Source organism: Nyctibius grandis, chromosome 1, assembly GCF_013368605.1.
Source record: "Nyctibius grandis isolate bNycGra1 chromosome 1, bNycGra1.pri, whole genome shotgun sequence".
NCBI lineage: Eukaryota > Metazoa > Chordata > Aves > Nyctibiiformes > Nyctibiidae > Nyctibius > Nyctibius grandis.
In genome coordinates, this window is record NC_090658.1 from 17,662,666 (window position 1) to 17,678,055 (window position 15,390).

At 45.5% G+C, this 15,390-nt stretch overlaps 1 protein-coding gene and 1 non-coding gene across 2 annotated transcripts in view; both read left to right on the top strand.

Moving 5' to 3' along the window:
- Positions 1 to 213: 213 nt before the first annotated feature.
- The window catches only part of LOC137666580 (WD repeat-containing protein 43-like), a 28,387-nt gene continuing 13,210 nt past the window's right edge, over positions 214 to 15,390 (top strand). Inside the window, 6 exon segments of the mRNA XM_068407086.1 lie at positions 214 to 388; positions 391 to 439; positions 782 to 788; positions 9,665 to 9,799; positions 14,590 to 14,639; positions 14,911 to 15,031. Coding sequence (XP_068263187.1) covers positions 214 to 388; positions 391 to 439; positions 782 to 788; positions 9,665 to 9,799; positions 14,590 to 14,639; positions 14,911 to 15,031 — 537 coding nt within the window.
- On the top strand, positions 15,174 to 15,257 carry LOC137672797 (small nucleolar RNA SNORD53/SNORD92). The gene has a single exon (XR_011049646.1). It is a non-coding gene; the product is annotated as a small nucleolar RNA SNORD53/SNORD92 (small nucleolar RNA).

Sequence of the window (15,390 nt, forward strand, 5' to 3'; positions counted from 1 at the left end):
CTGCCAACTTCCAAAACAGTGAGACCCCACCACGCCGCTTCCGAGGCCTCCACCGGGGCCACCCCACGGCCGCAGGAGAGGCCGGAGAACGCCGCCCGCCGCAGCGCGCGCCAGGCCCTCATGACGCACAAGGCGGGAAGAGACGTTCAGCATCCGCCCCGATGACGCCCAGACGGCGCATGCGCCGGCGCGGAGGGCCGGGCACAGAGCGCCATGGCGGCGGCAGTGGCGGCGGCAGTGGCGGCGGCGGCGTGCAGCGGGGCTGAAGCGGCGCGGGCCCTTTGCGCCTTCTCCCCTCACGACCGTCGTTTCTTCGCTATCTCCGGCTCGGATGGGCGTCTGCGGGTGTGGGAGACGGCGAACAGCCGCTTGCAGCACGAGTACGTGCCCTCCTCAGCGCTGCTTGTACGTGCCTGGCCTGGGCCCCGCCGACCTGGGGGTCGCGTCCCGGTGCGGGGAAGGGGAGAAGGGTCCTGTGGGGAAGGACCGGAGCTCCGCAGGGTTCATTCACGCCCCCACCGCCCCCACTCCCGCGGTGCTCGGGGCATGTCCACGCGTGCAGGTCCCAGGCGTGGGGGTGCGGGGGGGGAATCGCTCCCCTCAGAGCAGCATCGCAGGATTGCTCCTCATAAGGCAAATTTCACGGGTTGGTGGGGGAAGTGGCACTGGAGATTTTTTTTTTTTTTCTTTTATACAAAAAAAGGAGCGATGAGCAGAAGCACTGACTGTGTAAAATCATTTGTCTTCCGTGGAACCTGCATGGAAGAAGCCTTCCTTAAAGGAGCAAGGTATGTCACTTCATGGCACATCTCACCTTAATCAAAAAGGTGATGCTACAGAGCAGGTCGGCTGGTGTGCGTCCACTTAGCTTATGTACAGTGCACATTCCAGTATCACAGGATCACAGAATATTAGGGATTGGAAGGGACCTCGAAAGATCATCCAGTCCAGTCCCCCTGCCAGAGCAGGATTACCTAGGTCATGTCACACAGGAACGCGTCCAGGCGGGTTTTGCATGTCTCCAGAGAAGGAGACTCCACAACCTCTCTGGGCAGCCTGTTCCAGTGTTCAGTTACCCTTACTGTAAAGAAGTTTTTCCTCCTATTTATGTGGAACCTCCTGTGTTCCAGCTTGCACCCATTGTCCCTTGTCCTGTCAAGGGATGTCACTGAGAAGAGCCTGGCTCCATCCTCATGACACTTGCCCTTTACATATTTATAAACATTAATGAGGTCACCCCTCAGTCTCCTCCAAGCTAAAGAGACCCAGCTCCCTCAGCCTCTCCTCATAACGGAGATGTTTCACTTCACCCTACGCTGCTCTCCAACAGGTCTGTCCCCGACTTGTACTCATACATGGGGTTGTTCTTGCCCAGATGCAGGACTCTACACTTGCCCTTGTTATATTTCATTAAATTTCTCCCCGCCCAACTCTCCAGCCTGTCTAGGTCTCTCTGAATGGCTGCGCAGCCTTCCGGCGCGTCAGCCACTCCTCCCAGTTTTGTGTCATCAGCGAACTTGCTGACAGTGCACTCTATTCCCTCATCCGAGTCATTAATGAATATATTGAATAGTACTGGTCCCAGTACCGACCCTTGAGGGACTCCACTAGATAAAGGCCTCCAACTAGACTCTGCCCCATTGACCACTACTCTCTGGCTTCTTTCCTTCAGCCAGTTCACAATCCACCTCACTACCCGATCATCCAGACCACACTTCCTCAGTTTAGCTGCGAGGATGCTGTGGCAGACCGTGTCAAACGCTTTACTGCAAGCAAGATAGACCACATCCACAGCTTTACCACCATCTATCCATCGGATTATGCCCTCATAAAAGGCTATCAAGTTGGTTAAGCATGACTTCCCGTTGGTGAAGCCATGTTGAGTGCCCCTAATGATCCCCCTATCCTTGATGTGCCTAGAGACAGCACCAAGGACAAGTTGTTCCATTACCTTTCCAGGGATGGAGGTGAGGCTGACCGGTCTATAGTTACCCGGGTCCTCCTTCCTGCCCTTTTTGAAGACTGGAGTGACATTCGCTTTCCTCCAGTCCTCAGGCACCTCTCCCGTTGCCCACGACTTAGCAAAGATGATGCAGAGTGGCCTAGCAATGACTTCCGCCAGCTCCCTCAGCACCCGCGGGTGCATCCCATCGGGGCCCATGGATTTATGGACATCCAGATTGCTTAATTGGTCCCTGACCCAGCCCTCATCAACCAAGACAGATTCCTCCTCTATCCTGACTTCCTCTGGGGCCTCAGGAGTCAGGGGCTGCTCAGGACAGCCTCCAGCAGTATAGACAGAGGCAAAGAAGGCATTCAGTAACTCCGCTCTCCGCCTTCTTTTTATCCTCTGTCTCCAGGGCCCCCACCTCATTCATCAGTGGGCCTACATTGCCTCTAGTGTTGGTTTTATGTGCAATGTATTTGAAGAAGCCCTTTCTGTTGTCCTTGACCTTTCTTGCAAGGTTTAATTCCAAAGAGGCCTTAGCTTTCCTAGTTGCCTCCCTACATCCTCTGACAACAGACAACAATAACAGCAGTATCTCTCCCCACTTCCTTACCCTTGGAAGTATTTCCATGCAAGCTGTGACATGTCTTCCTGAGCTCAGGAATCCTGCAAGAAGGTATTCAGCAACTTTGTTCAGAGCACATGTCAGAGGGCTCAGATGTTCTCCACCTGGAACTTGCTTTATTTAACTTCACCTCAGGGGAGCACTCGACCTGGAAATAGCTGGAGTATATACACTCAGGTACCTTTTCATCCTCTTTATGTTGAAGAAATCCTATTTTCTTTAGCTAGAATATATGGATTCCTGAGGAAGAATGTATCCCTTGGATAAAGTATGTGAAATCAACCCCCTTTATCATAGGAAGTGGGGAGGGCTTTTTAAAGTGTGTCTTGGTATATCAACAATTTAGTTTATTTGAAGTACTGTGAGAGGTATTTCAAAATGCTTAACACACAGATTACCAATCCAAAGGAAGAGGGTATTGTCTCATTTGTCTCAGTTGAGCACCTTAGTCCCTGAACTTTGAAAATTCCCGGAACATTTGAAGAATATGGCAGAAAGGGTTAGTTTTAGATTGGCCTTAACCTGTCCATTTGTCACATAAGAAGAAGAAAGGATACATGCGTTAATTGCAGGGCTGTGCAGGTTCTTCTTCACTATTAAAGAAACTGAAACTGGGCTGTGAAAATGGGGTTAAACTATTCTGTGTGAGATAAAACTTAAGCTAACATAGTGCGCTGCTGTGGTGCCATAAGTCAAGCACAGGAGGTTTCTGGGTGGATTTTAAAAACTAACCCTTTTCTAGAGACCCACCCCTAAAACACACAGATGCTCCAATTTAACCTGGTTTAGAGTTGTATGGAAAATGGACTTAATCAGACAGCATTTGGCTACCTCTCGGTGCTTTCTAATTATTTTGAATGCTGTCCATTGCTTGAAAGTTGGTACATTTTCAAGTGGAGCTAGAAAACATATCATTTCTTGGAATAATTATACCATAAACTTTTATAATTCATTGGTTTGTCCTTAGACTAAAGCTGTGATGGTTCTGCCAAATCTATTTTATTGAATGTGATTTTACTGACATTATTTAGTCTCTTTTTTCTTTTTTTGTTCCTGGAGAGTTGCCATCTGTCTAGGTAGTACTAGTATCTCATGTTGGGGGGTAAAACTGTGCCAATAGTTATCTATAAATGGTGTTTGGCCAAGTTACACCTAAACTAAGTATGTTTTGGACTGCTGCCATGTTAATGAAGGCCACGTGTTGCAGAGGAGTATTAGAAATTAAGTTTTGAACTGCAGGCCCTGGAATTGCTGATGCAGTGGTGGCTTGTTGGGATGTTCCCTGCCCACGTGCTTTCGTAGTGTCAGTGCTTTCTGCTTGCGGTGTTCACCATCTCCTGCTCCATGAAAGGGTGCCTTGTGCAAGAGTACGTGGACCACCGACTTTCAAAACACCCTCTTCCACTTTCTTCCTGATAAGCTGCAACTGCTCTGTCGTCTTCAACTCTCAAGACTTCAGGCTTCCCCCCATTTCGGTATTTTAAGTGCTTTACTTCACGTGTGAGCGGCAGAGATTGGATTTCTGTTTTTAAAGAAACAAAGTCTCAGTGGCTGACGTACTCAAGAAAGAACGTTATGGAAAAACATGTGCGCAGTCCCTTTACAAATACCTTCTTTTAACCATCTCTACTAATTAAAACACTGCTTTTTCAGGCAAAGTTGAAGGATTTCTAAGTAAGCTTGAGTTTCCATAAATCTGAAAAAAAATCAAAAGGAATCTGGTACCTGGTATAGTTCAGCTGTCCTGTCCTATCCATGAAAACAGGGTGGTCTTATATTTAAGACCCTGATCCACAAGTGAATCCCACATGGATCTCTACTGCAGTTGGCAGTCTGTCTATGTGCTCATCTAACACAGGGTAGAGAAGTTTGATTTTTTTTTTTAAACTTTTTTTTTTAGTTCTCAAGAGTGTTTTTTCAAATAATCTCCAACATTAATAGGTGTCTGAATTTTCCACTGGCATTTCCTTCATGCAAAAATTTCTGACAAAATGCCCCGCTAATAATACTGATAAGGGTGGTCAGTAAAGAAATACATGTGAGAAAATAATTGGAAAAACATTCACTGCCTCTAGCTTTCTTCTTGACACTGGAAACAACCATGGACTTTTGTGGGAATTTTGTTGTACCTTTGGGCTGTTCCAAGGGAAATTGGCCATAACAAACTGAAGTGGAGGGTGAAGAAATTTTAGTTAAAGGATTTATGCAAGGGAAGAGAATACAATCTCTTCTTAATTGTGGTCTTGCTTTGCAGTGGGGGTGTGTGGGATAATTAGTAAAACTACATAAAGAGGTCAAAAAGTACTGGAAAACACATGAACTGTCCTTGCATCTCCACTGTCTGTGTGGCCCTTGACTTTGCATGTCAGACAGCAGTTTCAAGATGGCTTAGTTGGCATTGCTGACAAAAATTGAACGAGTTGAGTCTTTTCTCATGTATTGTTTTAAAACCTGGTTGACTGACTTGGTTGTGCTTTGTGACTGTGATGGTTTCTCAGCACCTACTTGTTCATAATATTTTAGAAACCCTTTTCTTTCCCAGGAAAGATGAAACAAATGCTTGCAAAAAAACCAGTGTAACCTCTTTTCTCAAGAGGCTGCTTTTGATGTAAAAGCATCTATAGAGCATTTTGGTACTTATTGGCCTAAACCAAAACACTTTTTCCTTGCAGAAGGTGGTGTCTGTGTTAAATACAGAGGAAAAGAAAGTTCCACTTCAAAGAACCAAAGTATTTATCCTGCGCTGTTAAACTTCTAAATCTTAGTTGTGGTGAAAACTCCCAAATCCTGATTGTCGTTATATCTCTGGGCCTGCGTAAAAATTATTTATGTTCACTGCATGGTCTGTTATATGACAGATTAGCTACACCACATGGAGCTTGCACAGAGCTGATTGCTCACGTTTTGTCAGAGTCTCCTTTGGCTTCTTGTGGCTTCTCATCAGTGCGAATGTGTCTGTTGTGTAGAGGAAGCATTAGTTTGTGTATAATTATTTTTTAATTGGAGAGAATGCTGTGCTGTGATTTAACAAATGTGAAGAGACTTACTGAAGTCCAATTTAAAAAGCAGTCAGTAGCATAGGGATGATGTTTTTCTTCTGAAGTCCTTCAACAGTTTTTTCTTTTTTTTTTTTTTAGTGTGTGTGTGATTAGTTATGTGGGATTAAGCCAGTGAGAATAAATAGTGGCTGCTTCTGCCTTCTTTATTGTAGTTTCACAGGCTCAAGAGCCAGTTTTATTCCTTCTTTCTTTCCCAGTGATGTGCTGCATTCACCCGTGCTTGGTTAATGCAGTGAGATGCAGAGATGCAGTGAAATCCTTCCTTGAAGTGGTTGGTATCACTTGCAAAGCAAGAGGGTGAAGACGTAAGAGGACCTCTGGTACCGACATCAGGACTTGGGTAGAGCACGTAGCTTCGAGTCCTGGTTGCTTCCCTCTGCTGATTGGGGTAGCACTTTCTTTTTAAGAGGCATCATGAGTACTTAATATTTTCAGGACTCTTCTGAATAGCTTTTGAGGAAAAATGAACTGATCATTCCTGATCAAGCGTTTCCATTTTGTGGATGAAGTGTCCTGATCGTGTTAATCTTTATCTTTGCCTCTGGGACACAAACTCTGTGAAAAACTTAAATCTGTTTTTTTCCCCTCATGGATGTGGTTGCTAGGCTAGCAAAATGGCCTCCACCAAATTACAGAATCACAGAATTGCAGAATGTTAGGGATTGGAAGGGACCTCGAAAGATCATCCAGTCCAGTCCCCCTGCCAGAGCAGGATTACCTAGGTCATGTCACACAGGAACGCGTCCAGGCGGGTTTTGCATGTCTCCAGAGAAGGAGACTCCACAACCTCTCTGGGCAGCCTGTTCCAGTGTTCGGTCACCCTCACTGTAAAGAAGTTTTTTCTCATATTTATGTGGAACCTCCTGTGTTCCAGCTTGCACCCATTGTCCCTTGTCCTGTCAAGGGATGTCACTGAGAAGAGCCTGGCTCCATCCTCATGACACTTGCCCTTTACATATTTATAAACATGAATGAGGTCAACCCCGAGTCTCCTCTTCTCTAAGCTAAAGAGACCCAGCTCCCTCAGCCTCTCCTCATAAGGGAGATGTTCCACCCCCTTAATCATCTTCGTGGCTCTGCGCTGGACTCTCTCTAGCAGTTCCCTGTCCTTCTTGAACTGAGGGGCCCAGAACTGGACACAATATTCCAGATGCGGCCTCACCAGGGCAGATTAGAGGGGGAGGAGAACCTCTCTTGACCTGCTAACCACACCCCTTCTGATACACCCCAGGATGCCATTGGCCTTCTTGGCCACAAGGGCATATTGCTGGCTCATGGTCATCCTGCTGTCCACTAGGACCCCCAGGTCCCTTTCCCCTACACTGCTCTCCAACAGCTCTGTCCCCAACTTGTACTGGTACATGGGGTTGTTCTTGCCCAGATGCAGGACTCTACACTTGCCCTTGTTATATTTCATTAAATTTCTCCCCACCCAACTCTCCAGCCTGTCTAGGTCTCTCTGAATGGCTGCGCAACCTTCTGGTGTGTCAGCCACTCCTCCCAGTTTTGTGTCATCAGCGAACTTGCTGACAGTGCACTCTATTCCCTCATCCGAGTCATTAATGAATATATTGAATAGAACTGGTCCCAGTACCGACCCTTGAGGGACTCCACTAGACACAGGCCTCCAACTGGACTCTGTCCCATTGACCACTACTCTCTGGCTTCTTTCCTTCAGCCAGTTCACAATCCACCTCACTACCCGATCATCCAGACCACACTTCCTCAGTTTAGCTGCGAGGATGCTGTGGCAGACCGTGTCAAACGCTTTACTGAAATCGAGATAGACCACATCCACAGCTTTACCACCATCTATCCATCGGATTATGCCCTCATAAAAGGCTGTCAAGTTGGTTAAGCGTGACTTCCCCTTGGTGAAGCCATGTTGAGTGCCCCTAATGATCCCCCTATCCTTGATGTGCCTAGAGACAGCACCAAGGACAAGTTGTTCCATCACCTTTCCAGGGATGGAGGTGAGGCTGACCGGTCTATAGTTACCCGGGTCCTCCTTCCTGCCCTTTTTGAAGACTGGAGTGACATTCGCTTTCCTCCAGTCCTCAGGCACCTCTCCCGTTGCCCACGACTTAGCAAAGATGATGCAGAGTGGCCTAGCAATGACTTCCGCCAGCTCCCTCAGCACCCGCGGGTGCATCCCATCGGGGCCCATGGATTTATGGACATCCAGATTGCTTAATTGGTCCCTGACCCAGCCCTCATCAACCAAGACAGACTCCTCCTCTATCCTGACTTCTTCTGGGGCCTCAGGGGTCCGGGGCTCCTCAGGACAGCCTCCAGCAGTATAGACAGAGGCAAAGAAGGCATTCAGTAACTCCGCCTTCTTTTTATCCTCTGTCTCCAGGACCCCCACCTCATTCATCAGTGGGCCTACATTGCCTCTAGTGTTGGCTTTACCTGCAATGTATTTGAAGAAGCCCTTTCTGTTGTCCTTGACCTTTCTTGCAAGGTTTAATTCCAAGGAGGCCTTAGCTTTCCTAGTTGCCTCCCTACATCCTCTGACAACAGACTTATATTCCTCCCAAGTGGCCAGCCCCTCCTTCCATGATCTGTACACCCTCTTCTTCCACTTGAGTTTGCCCAGCAGTTCCCTGTTTAACCATGCAGGTCTCCTGGTACCCTTCCTTGACTTCCTACTTGCTGGGATGCTCTGATCTTGAGCTCGGAAGAAGCAGTCCTTGAATGCCAACCAACTATCTTGAGCCCCCTTACCTTCTAGTACCCTGTCCCATGGGATTTCCCCTAGCAATTGCTTGAAAAGGCCAAAGTTGGCCCTACTGAAGTCCAGGGTTGTAATTCTGCTAGCTATTCTGTTCCTGCCACATGAGATCCTGAACTCTACCATCTCATGGTCACTACAACCAAGGCTGCTCTCAACCTTCACCGCTTCAACCAGACCCTCCTTGTTAGCGAGAACAAGATCCAGCAGTGCTCCTCTCCTAGTTGGCTCATCCACCATTTGCATCAGAAAGTTATCATCAATGCACTGGAGGAACCTCCTGGACTGAGGATGGCTGGCTGAGTAGGCCTCCCAGCAAATATCAGGGTAGTTGAAATCCCCCACAACAACCAGGCCCTGTAATTGCGAGACTGCTCTCAGCTGCCTGTAGAAGGCCTCATCACCCTCCTCATCCCGATACAGTGGCCTGTAATAGACACCCACAACAGTATCACCCCTGCCAGCCTGCCCCTTAATTCGCACCCACAAACTCTCAACTCGCTCCTGATCCACCCCTGGACAGAACTCAATACATTCTAGCTGCTCACTCACATAAAGAGCAACTCCACCACCTCTCCTTAGTGGCCTGTCTTTCCTGAACAGGACATAGCCATCCATTACCACACTCCAGTCATGCGAGGTGTCCCACCAAGTCTCTGTAATTGCCACTAGATCATAGCCCCCCGACCGAACACGGATTTCCAACTCCTCCTGTTTATTCCCCATGCTGCGTGCATTGGTGTACAGGCACTTCAGGGAGCGAGCTGAGAGCACCGATTTAACCCAGGGGGATGGGAGGCCTCCTGGTCTACCTCAACACTAGAGCGTTGCCCCAGTGGTGCAAGCCCAGCTACTACCCCATCCCCCTTCGAATCTAGTTTAAAGCTCTCCGAATGAGCCCTGCTAATTCCTGTCCCACAACCCTTTTGCCCCTACGATATAAACCTTTCCCATGTATTACGGTCACGCCTGGTGTCTTATAAAATCAGCCATTATCAAAGAACCCAAAGCCCTGCCTGTAGCACCAGTCTCGTAGCCAGGCATTTATAGAGAGAATCCTACTATTCCATCCAAAATGTTTCCAAGTGACTCATAGCAATGTCATTACCTTGTACATGGAGGTACAAGATGGGTCTCTAGGTTGCTTTGCGCTTCAGTGTCTTCATTTTGTGTCTTAGCAAGAGTTTGTGCTGGCTGAATGGGTCTCAAACTTACAGCAGTTTTTCCCCTCTCCTTTAACACTGAGAATAGCTGGACAGTCTAATTAATTTCACGTTTTCTCTTTTTCGATTTTCCAGGATGGCCCCCAGAGGAAAAAACGGAAGTCTGAAGTTGCAGAAGTGGACAAGCAGTTAGATATCCTGGCTATTGGTACAGCAGTTGGTAGCATTTTGTTGTACAGCACAGTAAAAGGAGAATTACAGAGCAAGCTAGTGAGTAATACCCTCGTCGTCACATGCTACCAGATACTGGTGGTTTCAGTCAGCTTATGCTGTTCTTTCTGCTGCTCAAAAATAGAATAAACCTAATTGTTCCGATCTTTTTTTTCCTTCGTAGCTGCATATATGAATAGAGGGGCTGTAATTCAGGTGCTTGGGAATCTACAAGTGGTGCTTTTTGTGTTGTTGGCCATATGTACACGTTGAGAATTCTTGGTTTCAAAGTTAATGCAATATCTTAGCTTTGTGCATGGATTTGTTACTTTGCATTAAAAATTACAGTAATGGTGAAATGCCTAACTGGAGAGTTAAGTCCTCCGTGGGAGTGTCGTACCCTCAGTTCCTGCACAGTCTGGTAGGAGAGGAGGGCAGGATTGAAGTACTCATCGACTCTTGGAAAGGTGTCGTGTTGGTGAACTCTACTGTACAGGTGTAAACTTCCCTCCCTTGTGGAAGCTTTCGAGCCCTCTCAGCACATGATCTTTCTTGAATGACATATGCTGATTTTCAAAGTTTACCCTTCTCATTGATCACTTCTCTGTTACTCCTAAGTATCTTGGGGTTAGTCTTTGGTTACTGTCCTGGCTTTGGCTGGAATGAAGTTAATTTTCTTCCTAGTAGCTGGTGTAGTGCTGTGTTTTGGACTTAGGATGAGAATAGTGCTGATAATACACTGATGTTGTAGTTGTTGCTAAGCAGTGTTTATACTAAGTCAAGGACTTTTCAGCTTCTCATACTGCCCTGCCAGCAGAAGCTGGGAGTGCACAAGAAGCTGTGAGGGGACACAGCAAGGACAGGTGACCTAAACGAGCCAAAGGGGTGTTCTGTACCATATTACAACATGCCCAGTATATAAACTGGGGGAGTTGGCTGGGGCACACCATGGCTCAGGGATTGGCTGGGCATTGGTCAGTGGGTGGTGAGCAATTGTATTGTGCATCACTTGTTTTGTATATTATTATTATTATTGTTACTTTCCCCTTCCTTTCCTGTCCTATTAAACTGTCTTTATCCCAGCCCATGAGTTTTACTTTTTTTTCCCCAGTTCTTTCCCCCATCCCTCTGACAGAGGGGAGTGAACGAGTGGCTGTGTGGTGCTTAGTTGCCGGCTGGGGTTGAACCACAACAGTTACATGACAAGCAAAATAAATCTGTATGAGTGACTCAATGCAACGCTTGGAGATACTTGGGCTTCTAAACTCTTAGTTGTGTGTAGGTGATCAATGTACATGAATTAAGAGGAAGCAGTGACTTCTTGAAATCATGATACATGCAAGTGACAGTAGCTAACAAATATCAGTTCTGTTTTATGGAAAAGCTGTATTTATACTTGAAAACTATGAACAAAATAAGAGTTTCAGGTTAAAATGTACCGTCTGAGTTCGTTGTAAAGCACTGGCTGCTCTTCTATAGGAGCAGGATAGCAGATGTTATTTGGCGAGTACTTTTATCTTACATAGATTGAATTAAAAGATTATTCCTGCTAGAATAAAGGCTGTCACTTTTAGCTGTCCTCACTGACCAGAATGTGTTGTTGTGATGTATTTGGTCTTGCTCAAAGCTGATTTGCAGTGACACTCGGGGAATATGCTGAGCTGGCTGGTGCCGATTCGAACAGTGAAATTTTATAAACTCCAGGAAATATTTTCATAAATGATTAAAGTGTATATTTGAGCTGCAGAGATTTTGGTTGTTAAGAGAGGTGAATGATACCCCTTTGTAGGGTCTTCTGATCTGATGATAGCTCACTCCTGAATGCTGAGTACAAAGGGAAGGATACTCCTCTCCGAATGTACTTAAGCAAGCAGGCTTCCCTGTTCCCTGGATTCTCCTTCTTGTGAATACGTTTTGTCTCTTTTTGTTTTTTCTTTTCAAGTAATCAGAAATTTCTCCTGAGCTACATGACCACTCAAAATGATGGTGTGGTCTTGTAATGACACTGGCCTCAGCAGTTCTGGATACAGCCCTCTCAGTCTTATGGAGTTGCATCGGTTGGATTTGCTGTTGTCGTCCCTAATTTGGTCTCCCTTTACTATGGAGAGTGCTTTGCTCCGTCTGACTCTGGCACTAGGTTTGGGAACATGGGAGGCCTGAGGGACTGCTCTTCAGGGCTTTGGCCTTTTCTATGTACTGGATGGGTCCCTACACCATTCAGCAGCGGGCCCACACTTTCCTCAGTCCTCATCTTACTGTTGCTGATGTGCTGTATGTAGATGTCCTTTTGCTGGCCTTCATATTCCGTGCTGGTTTGAACACCAGCTGAGCTTTGGCTAATTCTGTCCCTGCGTGCCTGGACAGTATTTTTATATTCCTCTGTGTAACCTGTCCCCACTTTCACCTTCTCTATACCTCTTTTTTGTGTTTTTGACTTGAGTCAGGAGTTACCCATTTGGCCAAGTTGGCCTTCTGCAATATGTGGTGATTTTCTGCTCACTGGAATGGACCATTCTTCTGCTTTGAAGAGCAACCAGCTTTCCTGGGCCCCTTTGCCCTTCAGGGCAGCCTCCAGTGGGATCCTGTCAATCAGTTCTCTGAATAAGTTGCAGTCTGCTCTTCTGAAGTTCAGGGTTGTCATTCTGCTGTTTATCTTACTTGTTTTTCCTAGGGTCTTTAAATCCATTGTCTTATAGCTGGAGGTTATCACCAACCATCATATCCCTCACCAGTTCTTCCTTCTTTTTTTTTTTTTTTTTGTGAGTAGCTGTTCCAGAAAAGCACCGTTCATAGTCTGGTTCTAAATCACTTGCATCAAGAAAAGGTCCTCAGCACTTGCCAGCAATCTCTGGGTCTACTTGTGCCCTCCGATGCTGCCCTTCCAGCAGTTGCTGGGGTGGTTAAAGCCCCTTAGAAGAACCAGGGCATGGAATTATGAACATTCATTTATTTCTTTTTCAATCAGACAATCTGTAGCAGATGCCTACCACCACACCAGTGTTGTTGGTCTCTTCTCATATTTAGCAGTAAGTTCTCTACTGGCCCTCTGCTTCTTTCAGAGAAAAGCTCCATGCATTCATGCTACCCTTTCGTGTGGAGAAACCTCTCTCCTTTTTGCCTTCCTGGCACCTCCTTGCTGAACCGCCTTCCTAAAGGTCCATTTATTGCAGCACTCTTGTTTTGCAAGCTATCCCACTGTTTCTCTGTGATCCCAGTGAGATCAAAGCTCTGAAGCTGCCCATGGATATTTACTTCACCCTGTTTGTATTCGATAGCACGTGTGTTCACGTACAGGTACTTGAGATGGGTCCCAGTCATGCTGCCTTTTCAGGAAATGTGAGAATTTTTCCTGTCATGCTTCATCTTGGGTGTTTCCCTCTGCCTCTGTCCCATACTGCTGCTTTTTTGGGGGCTGTGCTTATAAAAGGTAATTAGAGGCATTGTATTCTTTCATTTCGAAGATGGCAACAAAAAACCGTTCCTGGAGTGTATACATTAAAAGTACACCAGCAGTATAATATCATGCTTTTTACCTGAAATTTTTCTGTGGTGATATTATGAGTCATACCTAAGATAATTGACATTGGAAAGAGCAGAAGAAAACAGTTCTCTAAAATTTTGCCTAAATTGATGAGACTAGAAGGCACGAATTATCCCAAATAATTGCTCATGCCCAACGTACATGTGAGATTGCCTGCATTCTTTAACACTTGTCAGGACCTGGAAATGAATCCTTACGTATGCCACAGAGAACTCAGGATGGTTGCTCCTGGGGTAGAGAAGTGTTCAACTTCTTTTCATTTTCAGGCTTCTAGACATTTTCCTATCAAAGTATGGACTGCTAGATAGGGAACTGAAACCACGTGGCTTTGGCTTGACTTTCTTAATTGCTGGAGAAGTAGTCCATAGAACCACTTCAGCAGGTCTGTGCAGCACACATTGAAACATCTGTTAGAGGGACAAGCTGTTGGGGAAGAGAGAGTTTCTGAAGAGGCAAGACAAGGTGTTGGAGAGAGGTGGTCTCAAACATTCTGGATGACTTGTTGTTTCTCTGGTTGTAGCTTTTTCATGTCTTAAATACTCTGAATACTCAGAGGCATTCTGTACATCTCCTTATGCAGCTTCTTGTTTGATGATATCATGTTTAAAGCTCTTTCCTGTAAAATTATATAAAGAGTATCCAAAGTAAAAAGCTGATGGATTTTTGCTGTGTCTTGTATTCTGCAGTCTAGTTTAGACTAGTCTTTTTAGTATATTTTAAAATACCTTCTTGGGTTTACATTATTAAATGGCTTGAAATTCTTAGTGCTGACCTTCTATTTGGAAGACAATACAAAATCTTGTCATACTCTTTGAAAGGCATAATGTTGTTTGTCAAGTTTGTAGGCAGTAAAACTTTCAGCTTTTGTGAAATCTAATCAAAAGCGGTTCAGTAAATGAGCTCTGTTTTGGAAGACAGGAGAGGGACTGCTTGGGCATGTGAAAGTTATTTGAAAGTATTTCCAGAGCAGCTGTTTACAACCAGAATGTGATGGGTTGCAGGGTACTTCCTATGTGTAAAGGGTTTGTGTTAATGCTTTCCTTGCAGTTGTGTCCTGTGAGAAACAAGTAGTACTCAGACTCCTTCAAAGCAGATGCAAGCTTTTCATGACAGCATCTTTCTTTTTTATTTTTTTTAAGTAGTGCTTTGAACCATAGACCTGTAAGGCTAAGTTTATTATTGTCAATGTCATTGACAGACCTGGGGGGAGGGCCAGGAACTGAAAGGGCCTTGAAACTCTGAATTTTAGTGTTGAGAAGGCCTTTCTGAATGGGTTGGTGTAAGCTTTCTGGATTATGGCTCCTTGTAGCCTGTTTTGAGCAGTAGAGAACTTCGAGAGAGGAATTCAGAACAGAATAGGCAAATATTGAAAAAAAAGTCAACAGTTGTTAGGTATTAAATAGCTTTACATTTTTGAGTTGCTGTATTTTTGTGTGAACTAATTTGAAGGAGAGGAGCTGAAACAGAATAGCTTTGACCTCATCTTTGACTACTTAATTTTTTTTAGTAATTTTTGCCTTAAATTTTCCAGCATGGTTGATGTGGATTTTGAGATTATGCTAATTAATATTGTTTTTTCTATTTCTTCATCTTTCTCCCTTTGTACAAAACCCCTCCATCCAAATTCTAGCAAGTGGAAAGGCGACAATAGCAGTGTCACCTCTCTATGCATCAGTCCAGATGGGAAAATGCTGCTGTCAGCCGGTAGAACTATAAAACTGTGGGACCTGGAGACCAAAGAAGTCTACAGAGTAAGTAACTTTGTTAAACTAAATGCAAAAAAAAATGCTTCTTGATTGGTGACGTTACGTATGTGGTATTTCCCGACAGGACATCTGAAAATTTCATTGGGTGTGAGGGGGCAATTGGCAGTTTTGGGACTGCTGGAAGCTGTTACTGTGATGATACCCTCAACTGTGGTTTCAGCTTGCTGAGAGTTGAATGAGGACATTAAACTCCTTGGCTGTGTCTGAGCTTGCTACCAGCGCCCTTTCTCAAGCCTGTAGCAGAAAGATGGATGCTGTTCTCTTTCACTGGGTCCCTTTCTGATACCCTTCTAACAGAACTCAGTTCACCACAGTATTAGTTACAGCTGGTGTGGGTTTGTGCA